The sequence below is a fragment of the Haliotis rubra genome, unplaced genomic scaffold (genome assembly GCF_003918875.1).
Source record: "Haliotis rubra isolate DU_JTF1 unplaced genomic scaffold, ASM391887v1 Scf686, whole genome shotgun sequence".
Classification (NCBI taxonomy): domain Eukaryota; kingdom Metazoa; phylum Mollusca; class Gastropoda; order Lepetellida; family Haliotidae; genus Haliotis; species Haliotis rubra.
The window spans coordinates 339938-354227 of record NW_025767397.1 but is presented as its reverse complement, the minus strand read 5'-3'; the positions used below and the strand labels follow the sequence as shown (position 1 = coordinate 354227).

The 14290-nt window shown below is 39.0% G+C and overlaps 1 protein-coding gene across 1 annotated transcript; it reads right to left on the bottom strand.

The window, feature by feature from the left end:
• Window positions 1-4247: 4247 nt before the first annotated feature.
• LOC124258185 (lipoamide acyltransferase component of branched-chain alpha-keto acid dehydrogenase complex, mitochondrial-like) lies at window positions 4248-14270 on the bottom strand. The gene is made up of 11 exons (XM_046692241.1): window positions 14210-14270; window positions 12749-12881; window positions 12535-12607; window positions 10430-10611; window positions 9636-9775; window positions 8460-8556; window positions 7660-7961; window positions 7249-7326; window positions 6348-6539; window positions 5870-5941; window positions 4248-5169 (listed from the first exon to the last, which is right to left on the bottom strand). Exons 1-11 carry the CDS (start codon window positions 14264-14266, stop codon window positions 5002-5004), a joined length of 1494 nt encoding a protein of 497 aa, XP_046548197.1. The 5' UTR covers window positions 14267-14270; the 3' UTR covers window positions 4248-5001.
• Between the last annotated feature and the right edge of the window lie 20 nt (window positions 14271-14290).

The following is a 14290-nucleotide window of genomic DNA, read 5'->3' as shown; positions in this document are numbered from 1 at the left end:
TCAGCATACATACAGACTTGAATGTATAATAAGCTGCTCATTTTATGTACATGCAACATAGTTATTTTAGTGGACCACAAACCTGGTGTTCTGATTAACTGAAGAGATGTGCCTGCATATTTAGCAAATATCACAGGCAAAATGAGAAAGAAAGCACCATTGATTTCAAAAAGAATAAATGCAGATTGTGAATAATTTGATTTTTGGCAAAGTGGAAATATTTCAGTAACAAGCAACGCTAAATATTATTGACAGTCAAGAATGTATAAGCAACCTTGAGTTTTGCATCTGGCAGGGATGTTCAACATTCTAATTTTGATTTCAGAAAAATATCTTCCAGGTCCACCATAAGTCTATACAATAGCAGTGAGTGTTTTTGTTAGCTGTAATAATGATAATGCTGTACCAAACAACCAAGTAATCCATCCATCTATTTCCTATCTGTGAATATCCCACAATCCCCATGATGCCTGAATGAGTGAGGGAGTTGGGTTTAATGCTTCTACCGGACCTAAAGTGATGCAGCTCCTTGATGTTTTATCAGACACATGTATGGGGCTGGTTCAATCTGGATAACTATGGAATACAAGCTATTGATCAAGGATCACGGATGCAACTTCAAACTCTCGAGCCCTGAACAACACAGCTGAATATAGACCTTCAATGGTACCTCGTAGATGTGAACTGATACATCAATGCACTGGTGCACAATTAGTTTTCTTGTGTTGACACAATATATGCTGTATTTTTATTCTGTATCAATACAAGATGATACACTTTCTAAAATAACCACTTGCTACTCTTTTAATGATCCTAAAGCCATTTTTGACAGTCCAGTATTGAAATGTGTTGTAATTACCATTTGAACTTCACCACAAAAATAGCCGCTATGATCATGTTTCTACAGGTAGCTTTTAATTTTGATCCCCATTAAAAATTGACAGTCAAAACGGTTCAGCGTCATTTAATGTTAAATGTGTATCATGACCTTCATGAATCTTTTCATCCATGATATCAAGAAGCATTTGTGAACACTCAACAAAGTTAAGCTAGCAGTTGGACAGATAGTATCTTGTGAAAAGATCATAGCAACATATACCAACAGATCAATTCGCGACTATAATTTCTGATACAGTGTGCACTCATTAACACAGGGCTCCACAGGGATATACACCATCACACGCATCAAATACGCAATGTGTTGTGATTGGCCACGACTATCTAAGCCTGTATTCTCACTCTGTTTCACAATCTCACCTCAGACTAAGTACATAGATTCACACAACACAGGTTACACAAGTGAAAAATAATACTGATATGTCAAACTCAACTTCAAGTTACACTCAAACCAGTACAGGAACAAGCTATTTCTGTTAAATAATATATTATGAAAGATGAAATATTTTTTTTATGGATTAAGAGGGAGAGTCATTTTCTTTTTTAAAACTGACATTAGACAGAAAAAGTTAACTATAAATTGTTGACTTCAAATAACTTTAACTTTTCATCATTGTTTTAACCTCAGTTTTAATAGGTTATCTTAATCAGCCACAAATCAAGAATGACAACATCTTTTTATATTTTTTTTTGCTTTGAATTAGAATTTGCCATATATGTGACTGCTAGCTGTCACTGATATGATGAACAAACGTATTTCCAAGCATAGTCATCTAGTAAAGTTGCAAAACAAACTATTGGCACCCAGTGACCAGCTGCTATACAATTCGTGGAAAAACAATAACAAACTGTATGGCTAATGAAATATGTCTGAAACAAATAATGAGTAGTATGTTAAATCAAATGCTCAGTACGCATGGTTATGAATATCATTCCCTGAATATCTTTCAATACTTTTAAAATCTGTCAGTTTGCCATTGTATAGTCTAGGGTTCTTCTGAAAGATTCACAATAACAGATGCTTCACTATGAAGGTGCAAGACAGGCAGGTAAGCTGTTTAATCTCAGCATGCTACAAGTAAACATGCCTATGACATCCACAGATTCATCGGAAAACTGACATAACACAAAAAGGCAGGAACCAAAGACAGGAGCATTCTGGAACCGAAAGCTATGATGACACAATGCCATTTAGAAAGTGGTCAAATGTAACATGTTATATTTGGGATTACACTTTCTTAGTAAAGTACAGATTCTAGTACTTTTTGTTGGGTTGAGTCCCATCCAGGATTCGAACCCACACCCTCAGAGTCAGGCACTTAATTGCCAGCATCGACTTCTAGTGGAAGTTGCGGTGGCTGAGCGGGTTAGTTGGCTGACTTTGCCTGAGGGTGTGGGTTGGACATATGTTAGCATTCTAGAAGTTGGTGAATGATTAAGAAATAATAAAATCTTAAGAAAAGCAATGAATTCAATAAAATAGAAGTTGTTATCCATAAAGTTGTTTGTTTTTACATGGCTTGGAACCAGTCTACATGAGGAGGTGTCTCATGCATTTTTGCACTTAAAGACTTGGTTAGGAAAAGGTCATTCTAACTTCTGAATATCTCTATACCCAAAATGTGCAGAAACTGAATGAGCGTGTGATCAACATAACATTCGAAATAAGAAACAATTCTGTTTGATGAAAAAATAAATATATTTCTGAACATGCAAAATATAAAAAAATCTACACAAAATACCATTCCTCATGGAAATCTGTTCCTGCACCATTTAATTGTTAATCCCATAAATAACCGTTCTTTCAAACAAGTGAACAGTGACGTGAAGTTGACTCATCTTCACATATCAGACCACAACAAAAGCACAATAATAACACACATATACAATCACAGCTGAGATTCTTCTAACAATCCATTTGCTAACATGTGATCTTAGCAATAAGAGCAGCATTTGTGTAGCGAGGGGCTTGGTTTACCAATAACCCAAATGGAGTAAAATAACATGTCCATACTTCATCGATACCCTCAGGGGCACTTTCACTCAATCACATGGCTAAAACTGACATATTCTCATAATTAGGCAAAAACATATCTTGCCATGTAACCCAATACACAGGGGGTATTGTAATACATGATAAGTTCTGAATTAACAGTGAGTGAGTTGGGTTTATGCCGCCCTTAGCAATATTCCAGCAATATCATGGCAGGGGACACCAGAAATGGGCTTTACACATTCTACCCATAACAGCAGCTTATAAGGTTTTGATATATGTCAACAAATTATATTTTCGTTGTTGAACAGCATAAACTGTCTGTTTAGTTTCATCATGTTTATGAGTGAAAAAATGTCATCTAGATAGGTCAATATTTAACAACAAATTGTATACTGAGAGTGAGTGAGTGAGTTTTACTTTTACGCCGCTTTTAGCAATAATTCCAGCAATATCACGGCGGGGGACACCAGAAATGGGCTTAACACATTGTACCCATGTGGGGGTATACTGAGAGCATGAGGTACTTAGCGAGCACATTCTAAAGGGAGTCCTGGCATGTCCAGTGGCATGTACCTTGTTATGTCATATACTAGGAAAAGAAATAATTTCAAGCAGTTAGTGTTAGTCTACTAAGTGTTAGTCTACTAGGCCTGTTGTAATCTTCACTCCAGAAACTATAACTGATAGACATTTGGTACGGACTGACGTTTCTTCTAAAATATAATTGTTTTCAGCTGACTACATCTCTGTGTTATAGACAAGGAATGATGTGTTATTGTCAATATTGCACATAATACATTTTGAAAAGATGTCCATTTTCTCTTCCTGAAAAGTCTGTGGACACATTTTAGGAAAAAAGAACACCTTTAGATATTTTTACACTTACAGTTAAGGAAACCTTTGAAGCAGCACATTTCGCTCTTAGTTTAGCCTTCTAAGCGTCCTCATACTTAACTGTAATAGTTCAGGGCAAAAGTGTACTTTATTACACTATACATGGTTGTACAGCGAACTGTATTTCTTAAATAAAGTCATTGATCGTTGATATGCAACAAAAGTGACACTGGATGCTGCACAACTGCATTAGGATCTATACATAATAACGTAATACTTTGGACAGTACCCATCTACAAATATGCCTCAAATTTTGGCCATATCAGTGTTAGTACCCTGTGTTTATAAGCCAAAGCATTGCAAAGACAAAATGATCAGGTTGGAAGCTGTGATAAGTTGTTCTCACAAGCAAAACCAACAATAGGCGGTCTGTAAAATATCGAGTCTGGACAAGACAATCTAGTGATTAACAGCAAGAGCATCGATCTACACAATTAGGATACAACGACATGTGTCAACCAAATCAGCAAGTCTGACCATCCGATCCTGTTAGTTGCCTCTTATGACAAGCATGAGATGCTGAAGATCAATTCTAACCCAGATCTCCATGGGTTTACAGTAAAAGAGAGCCTCCATTTACACAACAATGCATGCTTGCAACTATTTGATCAATTTGTCCAATGCATTACTGCTCTAGAGAATCAGTACAACATACATCTGAGAGACAGGTGAGTCAGGTATTCCGGACAGATTACTCCATTTTAACTATCAGTAACCATGGTAATTCAATAATCTGCCATACACACTCTATACAAACTATATATACATCTTAGCAAGTTTTATATACAAACATGGCTTGTTCTGTTACATGGTTGTACAGATAATATTTTGAAAAGATATCAAGGGGAAGTAATTTGGAAGTCTCTGCATTACCTCCCTTGCGCATACATATTACCGGTACCTTCAACAAGAGTTTCATTGCCATATCACAGGCATTTGGAACACCTAATCGTGTTCAGAAAGCATCCAGATAATTCTCTAAAATGTGTCCAAGTGTAGTATGATGTCTTCTCATGAGCACCTTCATTGACCCTGCTAAGTCTGTACAAGCTATTCCACAAGTGACTGCATTTCCTGAGTAATATGATGGAGCATACCTAGCCTTTTTGATTGTACTCAAACACCACTGACTTTGTGCCCATATTGAATTTGGAAAAGTGACGCTGTCTGAGTTGCCATGAGTAAGATCATGAGAATACTATGTACATATCACATCATTTCAGATCTAATATCATCGTTGTCGGGTTCTCCAAATACATCTTCCAAAGGTTGGAGAATCGAGCCATGGTGGCACCATCTATGATTCGATGATCAGCAGACCAGCTCACTTGCATGATATGAGCTTTACGAACATTGCCATCTCGGTCAAAACGAGGTACAGCCTGCAAGAAAGGGAAACAATCCAACTTCTTTTTTATTCAAATGATATCTCCAATATGCTACATTTATGTCAGGAATTATCTAACAAATACTTACATTAATGGAGCATGACATACCTTTGAACCACAGGTTTCCAATTCATTTAATGGCTAACATTGCAATTATTCTTGTTTTCCAGAGAGAGTGAGTGATTAGTGTTTCATGATGCTCAGCAATCTTGCAGCTATTCTGACAACCATTAAGGATTTCTAGGGAACTCCATTTTCTGACAAGGACACTTTATGAATACTGTTCAACAATGACATCAATTATGAAACATCATATAGACACCATGTTGGGTCACAAAAGTGGCCCTCTTATGACAAGGAAGGAGAGGATCTCTTATGACAAGGACACTGAGGATCTCTTCTGACAAGGACACTGAGGATCTCTTATGACAAGGACACTGAGGATCTCTTCTGACAAGGACACTGAGGATCTCTTATGACAAGGACACTGAGGATCTCTTCTGACAAGGACACTGAGGATCTCTTATGACAAGGACACTGAGGATCACACTGAGGATCTCTTATGACAAGGACACTGAGGATCTCTTCTGACAAGGACACTGAGGATCTCTTCTGACAAGGACACTGAGAATCTCTTATGACAAGGACACTGAGGAACTTTTGTGGTTATGACTCAATAACATCAAGTACGTACCTGTATCCTGCCTATAGCACCAATGGCAACTTCAGGAGGAAGGATCACAGGCCTAGCATAGGTCCCTCCAATCTGTGAACAAAATGGAGAGTTAGTGAGTTCAGGTTCCTTTGTGCCTCATGACTTTCAATGACCCATCAACAGTGTCAAGCGTTTAGCTTCTATCCTGACATTTTTTTGTCCTGCTCAAAAATACATGTGCTGTCTCTTTTCTTTTTGGAAGGATGCAAGGAATTTTTTTCCCTACTCAGAAATGTTTTCCCTCACAAGTGGCGTTGATAGTATTTTATCAAAATGTCAACTTTCTCATCTTCTTTACTACCCACTGGACATAATATGAGCATCAGTTTTGTGCCTCAAAGAAAGATAACAGTATCCCTGTGAAAATCATCAGATTCTAATTGATGACATGAATGACACGTTAGAGAACTCATTTAACTTTCTCACACATAAGCATGCACACAATTATATGACTTACTGATCCTATGTTTGACAAGGAGAAGGTTCCACCAGTGAGTTCAGCAGTGCCAAGTTTCCCAGCTGATCCTAACTGCTGTAGCCGATTCAATTCCGCTGCAAGCTCAAAGATGCTCTGTGATTGAACATTTTTGATATTCGGAACAGTTAGGCCATCCGCTGTATCCATGGCAACACCAATATTATGAGAAGCCTGAAAAAGAGAAAAATTGCTCCAGCTGACCAATATCACCCAAAACAAGATGAGTCTGACTAATATCAGCAGATCATGGCATCGCAAAGGGGCAAAACTCTGCACAGATTCACCGATTCCAGCTGCTGAGTTGCCCATGGCATTGATTCTACCTTCTTACTGCACTGATTTGAGTTGCTTAATGCATAAATTCCTGTATCTGAAGAAACATCAGCAATAGACCACGACTTTAATCTGGAACAGACATTCCAGTGATCAACAGCATGAGCATTGATCTGCGCAATTGGGAACCGATGACATGTGCCAACCCAGTCAGAAAGCCTGACCACCCGATCCCGTTAGTTGCCTCTTACGACAAGCATGGGTTACTGAAGGTTCAATCTTACCCAGACCTTCACGGGTCTGACAAGGTAAGTGAGTGAGTGTTGTTTTATGCTTCAGTTAGCAGTATTCCAGCTGAAAACACAGAGAAATGTGATTGTGACTTATCTCCCTTGGATCCATGAGTCATGTCCATGCTCCGACTAATTAAAGATGATGATATTCTGGTAACAATTTCCAGGTACACAGTACTATATGTATTTGAAAGATGATGTTCACCAGAGATTAGCTAAAATGCCCGTCCATATGCAATTTAATGTTGTACAATACAGTCAACATGCTAATACTTCAGTTATGAAAGCAAGTCTATACTGAACTAAATAAGTACCTTGACGATGATGTTTTCTACTTTGTCATCAATGCTGGAATTTAGAATAGGGAACTGACTCAAGGCCAGGGATGCTGCCTGTAACAAAAGTAATATTAAGAAATGTAGCTTTAATCATGATGCATATTACTTACTGATGTAACCAAAAACAAAACAATAACAAGGCTCAGGTTTTTTCAATTTCCTTTTCACTTTAACACTTTCAGAGTTATAGTCCATAAGATATCAACATGAAATTACTTTTGTGCAAACTTTTTAACTGATAATTTATTTAGTAAATGACACAAAAAATTATTTAAAAAGTAAAAAGTAACACAAATCTGTTTTAGAAAGAGTCAATAATTAGGTTCTAAGTTATCTCCCTTGAATGCTTTTGCACATGCAATAAGACAACCTTACAGTGGCACACACCTTGATAAATACTGGCATGTATGAAAACTTGATGCCTCTTTTTTCTGCAACCTTCTTAAGATCTTTCCTGAGATTGACAAGTGTGGTGACATCAATTTCATCATAATATCCAAAATGCGGAATCTTGAGAGCCATGCTCATTGTCTTCACCATAGCCTTCTGCATGCCTTTGATTGGCTGGGTGTAGTCCTTTCCCACTGGAGCTGGGGTTCTCAGGACTGGGGGTGGGGTGGGTGCAGGTGCCCTGTCTGCCTGGGGTGGTGAAGTGGGGGCTTGGGGAGCAGCTTGTTTGCCTGTAAATGCTGCAACATATTGATGAACATACTGACATACCGATGAAATGCCATATTGCTGTAAATGACAAATGTAACATATTGATGAAAACACTTCAAATTAAAATCTGAAACTAACATGACTTGCACTACTGCAATGCTAGTACATGTTCCATTCTTGCATATATCGCTTTGGAAAATCACATAAGGGTTCAAGTAAAACATGCTCCCTTAAAAAAGTCATAAATATTCGTTAATATTCGGTTCTGGTGACCACGAATAACGAATTGAATTCATGAAGGGCTACGGATCGATCAACGAATATGCAAGTGAATCGTTACAGCCTTAGTGTCAACCATATCAGCAAGTCTGACAACCTGATGCTGTTATTTGCCTCTTACGACAAGCATGGGTTGCTGAAGTCCAATTCCAGCATGGATCTTCATGGGTCACCAAAGTCCATATGACATAGGTACTGAGGAAAACAATATAAACAATGTGATGATTGATTGCACAACTGAGGCTAACCAGAAACACCATGATCCAGACTTTCAATGTATCTTGTGATATCCTCCTTCAGGATGCGTCCATCTTTCCCCGGGCCCTCCACATCTTTCAGATGTATCTGGGAAAATAAAAAAGAGTGAAGATGATACAGATGAAAAATATTTCACGGTCATTGATCTTTAAACCTTTACCAGGAATTAGGACTGCCCTTGCTTCTGATAAATTGGTCATCTTTGTTGGTTGTTTAAAGCTGCACTCAGCAATATTCCAGCTATGTGGCAGCAATCTATACACGACAATTAAGTGATCAACATCATGAGTGAGTGAGTTTAGTTTTACGCCACACTCAGCAATATTCCAACCATAAGACGGCGGTCTGTAAATAATCAAGTTTTGACCAGACAATCCATTGATCAACAGCATGAGCATCAATCTGCGCAATTGGGAACCGATGACATGTGTCAACTAAGTCAGCATGCCTGACCACCAGATCCCTTTAGTCGCTGAAGGTACATTCAAAACTGGACCTTCACGGGTCGATCAACATCATGAGCATTGATCAATGCAGTTGGGACACGATGACATGTGTCACCAAGTCAGTGAGTCTGACCATTTGATCCCATTAGTCGCATCTTACAACAAGGATGGGTTGCTAAGACCAATTCTACCAAGGATCTTTACGAGTATGTAAACAGTCATCCTGGTAAAAACAGTCCAATATCAGCATGTTTTGCTGACATGGTCATTATCGTAACGTTAATACTACACAAACGTATGCTGTCATGATATTAGTACCTGAATCACAACAACAAAAACAAAGTGTAAAAAAATGGGAAGCAGTAAACGTAACTCTCCCATTCTTCACTGACAAATCACAGTTAACATACAGCTGGGGCATCAGGTCAATACTAAAGCATGATAACGCTCTTGCCTACCACCATGTAGACATATTGCCAATGGTCAGTGAAGGTCAAGGTCACAGTAGACTGACTGACTGACTGACTGAGTTTGGTTTTACGCCGCTTTTAGCAATATTCCAGCAACATCACGGCGGGGGACACCAGAAATGGGCTTCACACATTGTACCCATGTGGTGATTTGAACCCGGGTCTTCGGCATGGCGAGCCAACGCTTTAACCACTAGGCTACCCCACTGCCCCAGGTCACAGTAGAAGTGTCCTCTGTGGTGTCACATACCTTGTTTTCCATGGCCAGTCGTCTGACTGCTGGTGTTGCCAGCACTTTGCGGCCAGATGTGGTCATCTGCATGGAGTGGTCCTCAAGCCGCAGTTCCTTGCTAGAGATATCTACTTCAACATCTTCCTCCTGCTTGTGACCTGGAGTAAGAGCGAGAGGGAGTGAATGCTTAGGTGAGTTGTGTTTTATGTCGCTTTGAATAGTATTCTGGTTATGACAGTCTACCAGCTAAAAATGGGAAGAAATCTAAAAGCTGCAGGTCTCAGACGTTTACCACCTTGGTGAAACCCATGAGTTAGGGTATGGAGCGGACAAACCTAGAAACATGATTGGGGCTAGCCAGGATTCCAATCCACAATCATCAGTTTCAGTGTTCAAGGGAAGCAACTCTGCACAGTGAATGGTGCCTCGGATAACAAGAGTGAGTGAGTATGGCTTAACGCCGCTTTTAGCAATATTCCAGCAATATCACAGCGGGGACACCATAAATGGGCTTCACACATAGTACCCATGTGGGGAATCAAACCCGGGTCTTTGGCGTGACAAGCCAACGCTTTAACCACTAGGCTACCCCACAGCCCTCAGATAACAAGAAGACTGTGAACCCACAGGGGTGAAAATGAAACAAAATGACTGCACTGTTTTATCTAAATCTCCCAAAACACCAGCTTTGGCAAAGAAATTGCTCATGTAAAACACAAAGATCACTTTTAAAACTCTGACAATTTGTCAGACAATGCATTGCAGAGCTGGAAAAGACAATGAATTTGACAGCTATTTCACACAAGACTTACTGGTGGTGCCTTCTGTCTCAATGTCCACCAATGCTTCACCCACCAATGCTGTACCATCCACTTCATAGTGGAGTTTCTTGATGATGCCATCATAGCGACTGGTTATAGTCACGGATGCCTTGTCACTCTGAACTTCACAGATGCTGTCAAACTGAGCGACCTTGTCACCTTCAGAAACATACCTGAAATACAGGAGTCACAATTCTTCAGAAGTTGTTGGAATATAATTTTGTTTAGCAAGTTGGTAACAGGCAGAGAGTGAGTTTGGTTTTATGCTGCTTTATTCAAACTTGCAAATGATGCAGGTCCTAGATGTGTAAGAGTTTGGTGAAACTTGTAAACATGGGTGTAATGCCAAAAAGCCTAGATACAGAATCAGATGATTTGATAATGGGTTTCTGGAGTTCCCCAAGTACATAACCCTACAAAGAGAAATGTGTCACCTAGAAAACATGTGCCAAACTATTTTGTTCACCTCCATGCAGCTGTATTTTGTACCTAAGGTCAACTTGACCCCAATATGGCTGTATTCTGTGCCCACAGTCAACTTGACCCCAATATGGCTGTATTCTGGACCTAAGGTCAAGCTGACCCCAGTACCACTGTAGTCAGAAACTGAGGTCCAGCTGACTCCAACACAGCTTTATTATCATGATTATGTAACTCAAGTAACTGAGGTCAAATTGACTCCCCTTCAAATGCATTCTGGATCTTAGGTGAAGTTGAGAAGCTGTATTCTGTACCTAAGGTCAAACTGACTCCCATGCTGTATCCTGTTTCTTAGGTCAAGTTCACCCCAATACAGTGGCATCTGTAACTGAGGTGAAGTTAACTTCTATCTGACTGTACTCTGTTGCTGACATCTGGTTCAGTCCCATACAGATGTATTCTGTTGCTGGGGTCAAGCTGACCTTCAAATGGATGTACTCTGTATCTTAGGTCAGTTTGACACAGCTTTATTTGACACTACTGTACTTTGTAACTGGGGTCATGTTGACTCTCATACAGCTGTATTGTGTAACTTAGGTCAAACTGACCCAAATACACCTGTATTCTGTACTTAACTGAGTGAGCATGGTTTTACGCTGTTTTTACCAATATTTCAGCAGTATCATGAATGGGTACACCAAAAATGGGCTTCTCACATTGTACAATGCGGGGGAATCGAACCCAGACCTTCAGTGTTACAAGCTGATGCTATACCACTGGGCTACCCCACAGCCCCTACTGTACTTAAGGTCAAGTTGACCCCATAGAGCTGTATTATGTAATTGAGGTTAGTAGGACTCTCACTCGCTCACTAATATAATTGAGGTCAAGTTGACCCCCACACATTTGTATTCTTTAGTGAGTTGACTCCCACATATAAGCAGAAAATATTGCTGCGAGTAATGAGCTGGAGTAACTTAGTCTGCAATGAAAGCTGCTATTGTAAAGCCGGAACATGCTGCATCTAGTAATTTTGTCACAGTGACTCAACACATCATGCTCATGCTAGACACAGACTAATAAAATTCAAGAAGACAAGGTCACTTTTATGTATGTAGATGGATCTGTAGAAAATCTTTTTTGAGGAACAGTGAAAACATAAGTCAGCTTTAATCCTGAAAATCTACTGAAAGAGATAAAGAAATGACTGGTTTGGTCCATTGGAATGAAGACTCTTGTTATGAATTCTATTTCACAGCATAATGCCAATGCTCCTTTCAATAAGAATGAACAGCTGGTATGATATAATGTCATTCACTATCAGGTATAGCTATGGACTCGCTGATAGAGGGCAGCTCCCTACTCTTGACACAGGAAAACAGGAATGGCCTTAAGACAGTTTGTAATAGGTTGCTAGGATACAGGGAGCAAGTTAGAACATTAGGCCATGATGTGGGAGGAAAAGCATGAAGCACAGGTCATGACTGTGGGGACATTGCAGAAACAGAGTCATAAACAATCACAATGAGATTATGAGCAGATTACCATATGTTTGTGTGAGGTGGAGGGTTTATTTAAAAAAGTCATTAACTCAACAATATGCATCTGCTGTAAGAACACAATTATACAGTGAGGTTGGTCTGAAATACAATGTATGAGATAGAGAACCATCATACCATTCCTTGATGATGACCTCTCTGATCCCTTCACCAATATCGGACAACTTGAACTGCACAACATCTTGAAGTGCTGAAACAAGAAGAGTGAGTGAGTGAGCTGGGTTTAACACCACTTTGAACAGTATTCCAGACACATAATGAATAACTCTGAATAACGCTATGCCCAGAAATGTCTCATTTCTTTCAAAGAAATAGAACACAAAACAAATACCTGAAGATGTTTGAAAATATCTTGGTTGAAGAGTTGTCGGTCTAAACTTCTGTTTGTTTTCACCACCACTCCCAGTAATGTGACTTGCAGCAGAAACAGTCTGGTACAGTCTGCGCTTAGCAACACCACAGGCCTGTTTGAAAATAAGTAACATACCTCTACATATCTACATGAAAACACATTACCTTGTCTTGCATTCAGATACTTGTATCTCAGCATGGCACTTAGAATCCCTCATACATTAACATAATGTGTATCACTTCTAAATGCCATTCAACAACAACACTAGAATCAGCTTTCACAACCATTTTCTGTTGAAGTGTTCACTGTTGAATATTGTGAATATTTTTCTAACTGCACATTTTAGAAAAATGAGGCAGAAAAAAATTGATTGATTGATTCCTTCAAACAGAAATATTTTATTGTCAACTTGTCATTGTGTCAAGGTCACATGGCAATTCCACAACAGATTCTACAAAAACATGAATGAGTGAGGGGTAAATGACAATGCAGACAAAGAATCTGACCCACAGTTCAGCTTCTAGACTAAACAGATTATGATAACAAAGCTGAAACTGTACATTTGAAGAGCTTCTCTTTTCTTGTCAGTCATTGAATTCACCTCAAATCCATGGTGGGATGTTTGCATAGGTGAGTAGAGTTTTAAAAAAATATTCCTTTTATGTTCTGACAGGGACATATGTATAATGTTTTTCAAGCATGGAATCCATTAGGGAGAATTGCCCCTGAATCCATGGTCTGACAGTGTGACAGGTCACCACGTACACTATTGGTTACCCTTCCAATCTGTCAAAAATAAGGGAATCATTATTAGAAGTCATTCTGCTAGATTGTTTCACATTCACATTTTAACTTTAAGTAAACCCAGCTAAAATATAGAGTGTGTGCCATTTAGCTTTTCAAGAATCTAACCATAAAGAACTTAATTTATGAATAGCAAAATACAAAATAATTTTTAAATACTATAATGATTTGATTTATACCAGCAAACAAGTAACAGAAAAAGCAACAACTGAATCCGATGAGTGCATGACTAAACATTTTCATGAGGGCACCGTGACCGTGGGGGTATGTCGTGGGTGTGATTTACTTGACCAATCAAAGGTGTTCAAGACACAAGAGGAGATAACTTTGAGTCATTTACATGTTTATCACCTGCCTTGTCATTCTATATTCACTTATACCGATTTTCATGCAGTTCTTTAACTCAGTGCCATTCATGTCATATAACAAACGAAAATACACATTCATAAACTGAAATCCAGAAACACTGTTTCAGCATCAACATGACCATGTCCAAATTGTCGGCATGAAACGTCTCGATCTAAATTTCAGTGGAAATAAGGTGTGAATCTTTCATTTGACTGTTGCATAAAACACAATTAGTTGTCAGAAAAAAGAGCATGCATAGTGCCGTTCACAGTCATTCATAATACACACTACTAAACGAAGCTTTCTTATGCTTGAGTTGACGAGCCGTGTAGAGATGGTAGCCATTTTCTTATCCTCACGCAGGTGCGC

What these genes read in the sequence shown, in the direction of transcription:
- LOC124258185 (XM_046692241.1), bottom strand. Translation starts at nt 14,266, where the DNA reads ATGGCTACCATCTCTACACGGCTCGTCAACTCAAGCATAAGAAAGCTT. An exon ending in ACATGCCAGTATTTATCAAG is followed by an intron (nt 7,327 to 7,659) that starts GTGTGTGCCACT and finishes CTTTTGTTACAG; the next exon opens with GCAGCATCCCTGGCCTTGAG. An exon ending in CCTTGTCAAACATAGGATCA is followed by an intron (nt 5,942 to 6,347) that starts GTAAGTCATATA and finishes TTTTGTTCACAG; the next exon opens with ATTGGAGGGACCTATGCTAG.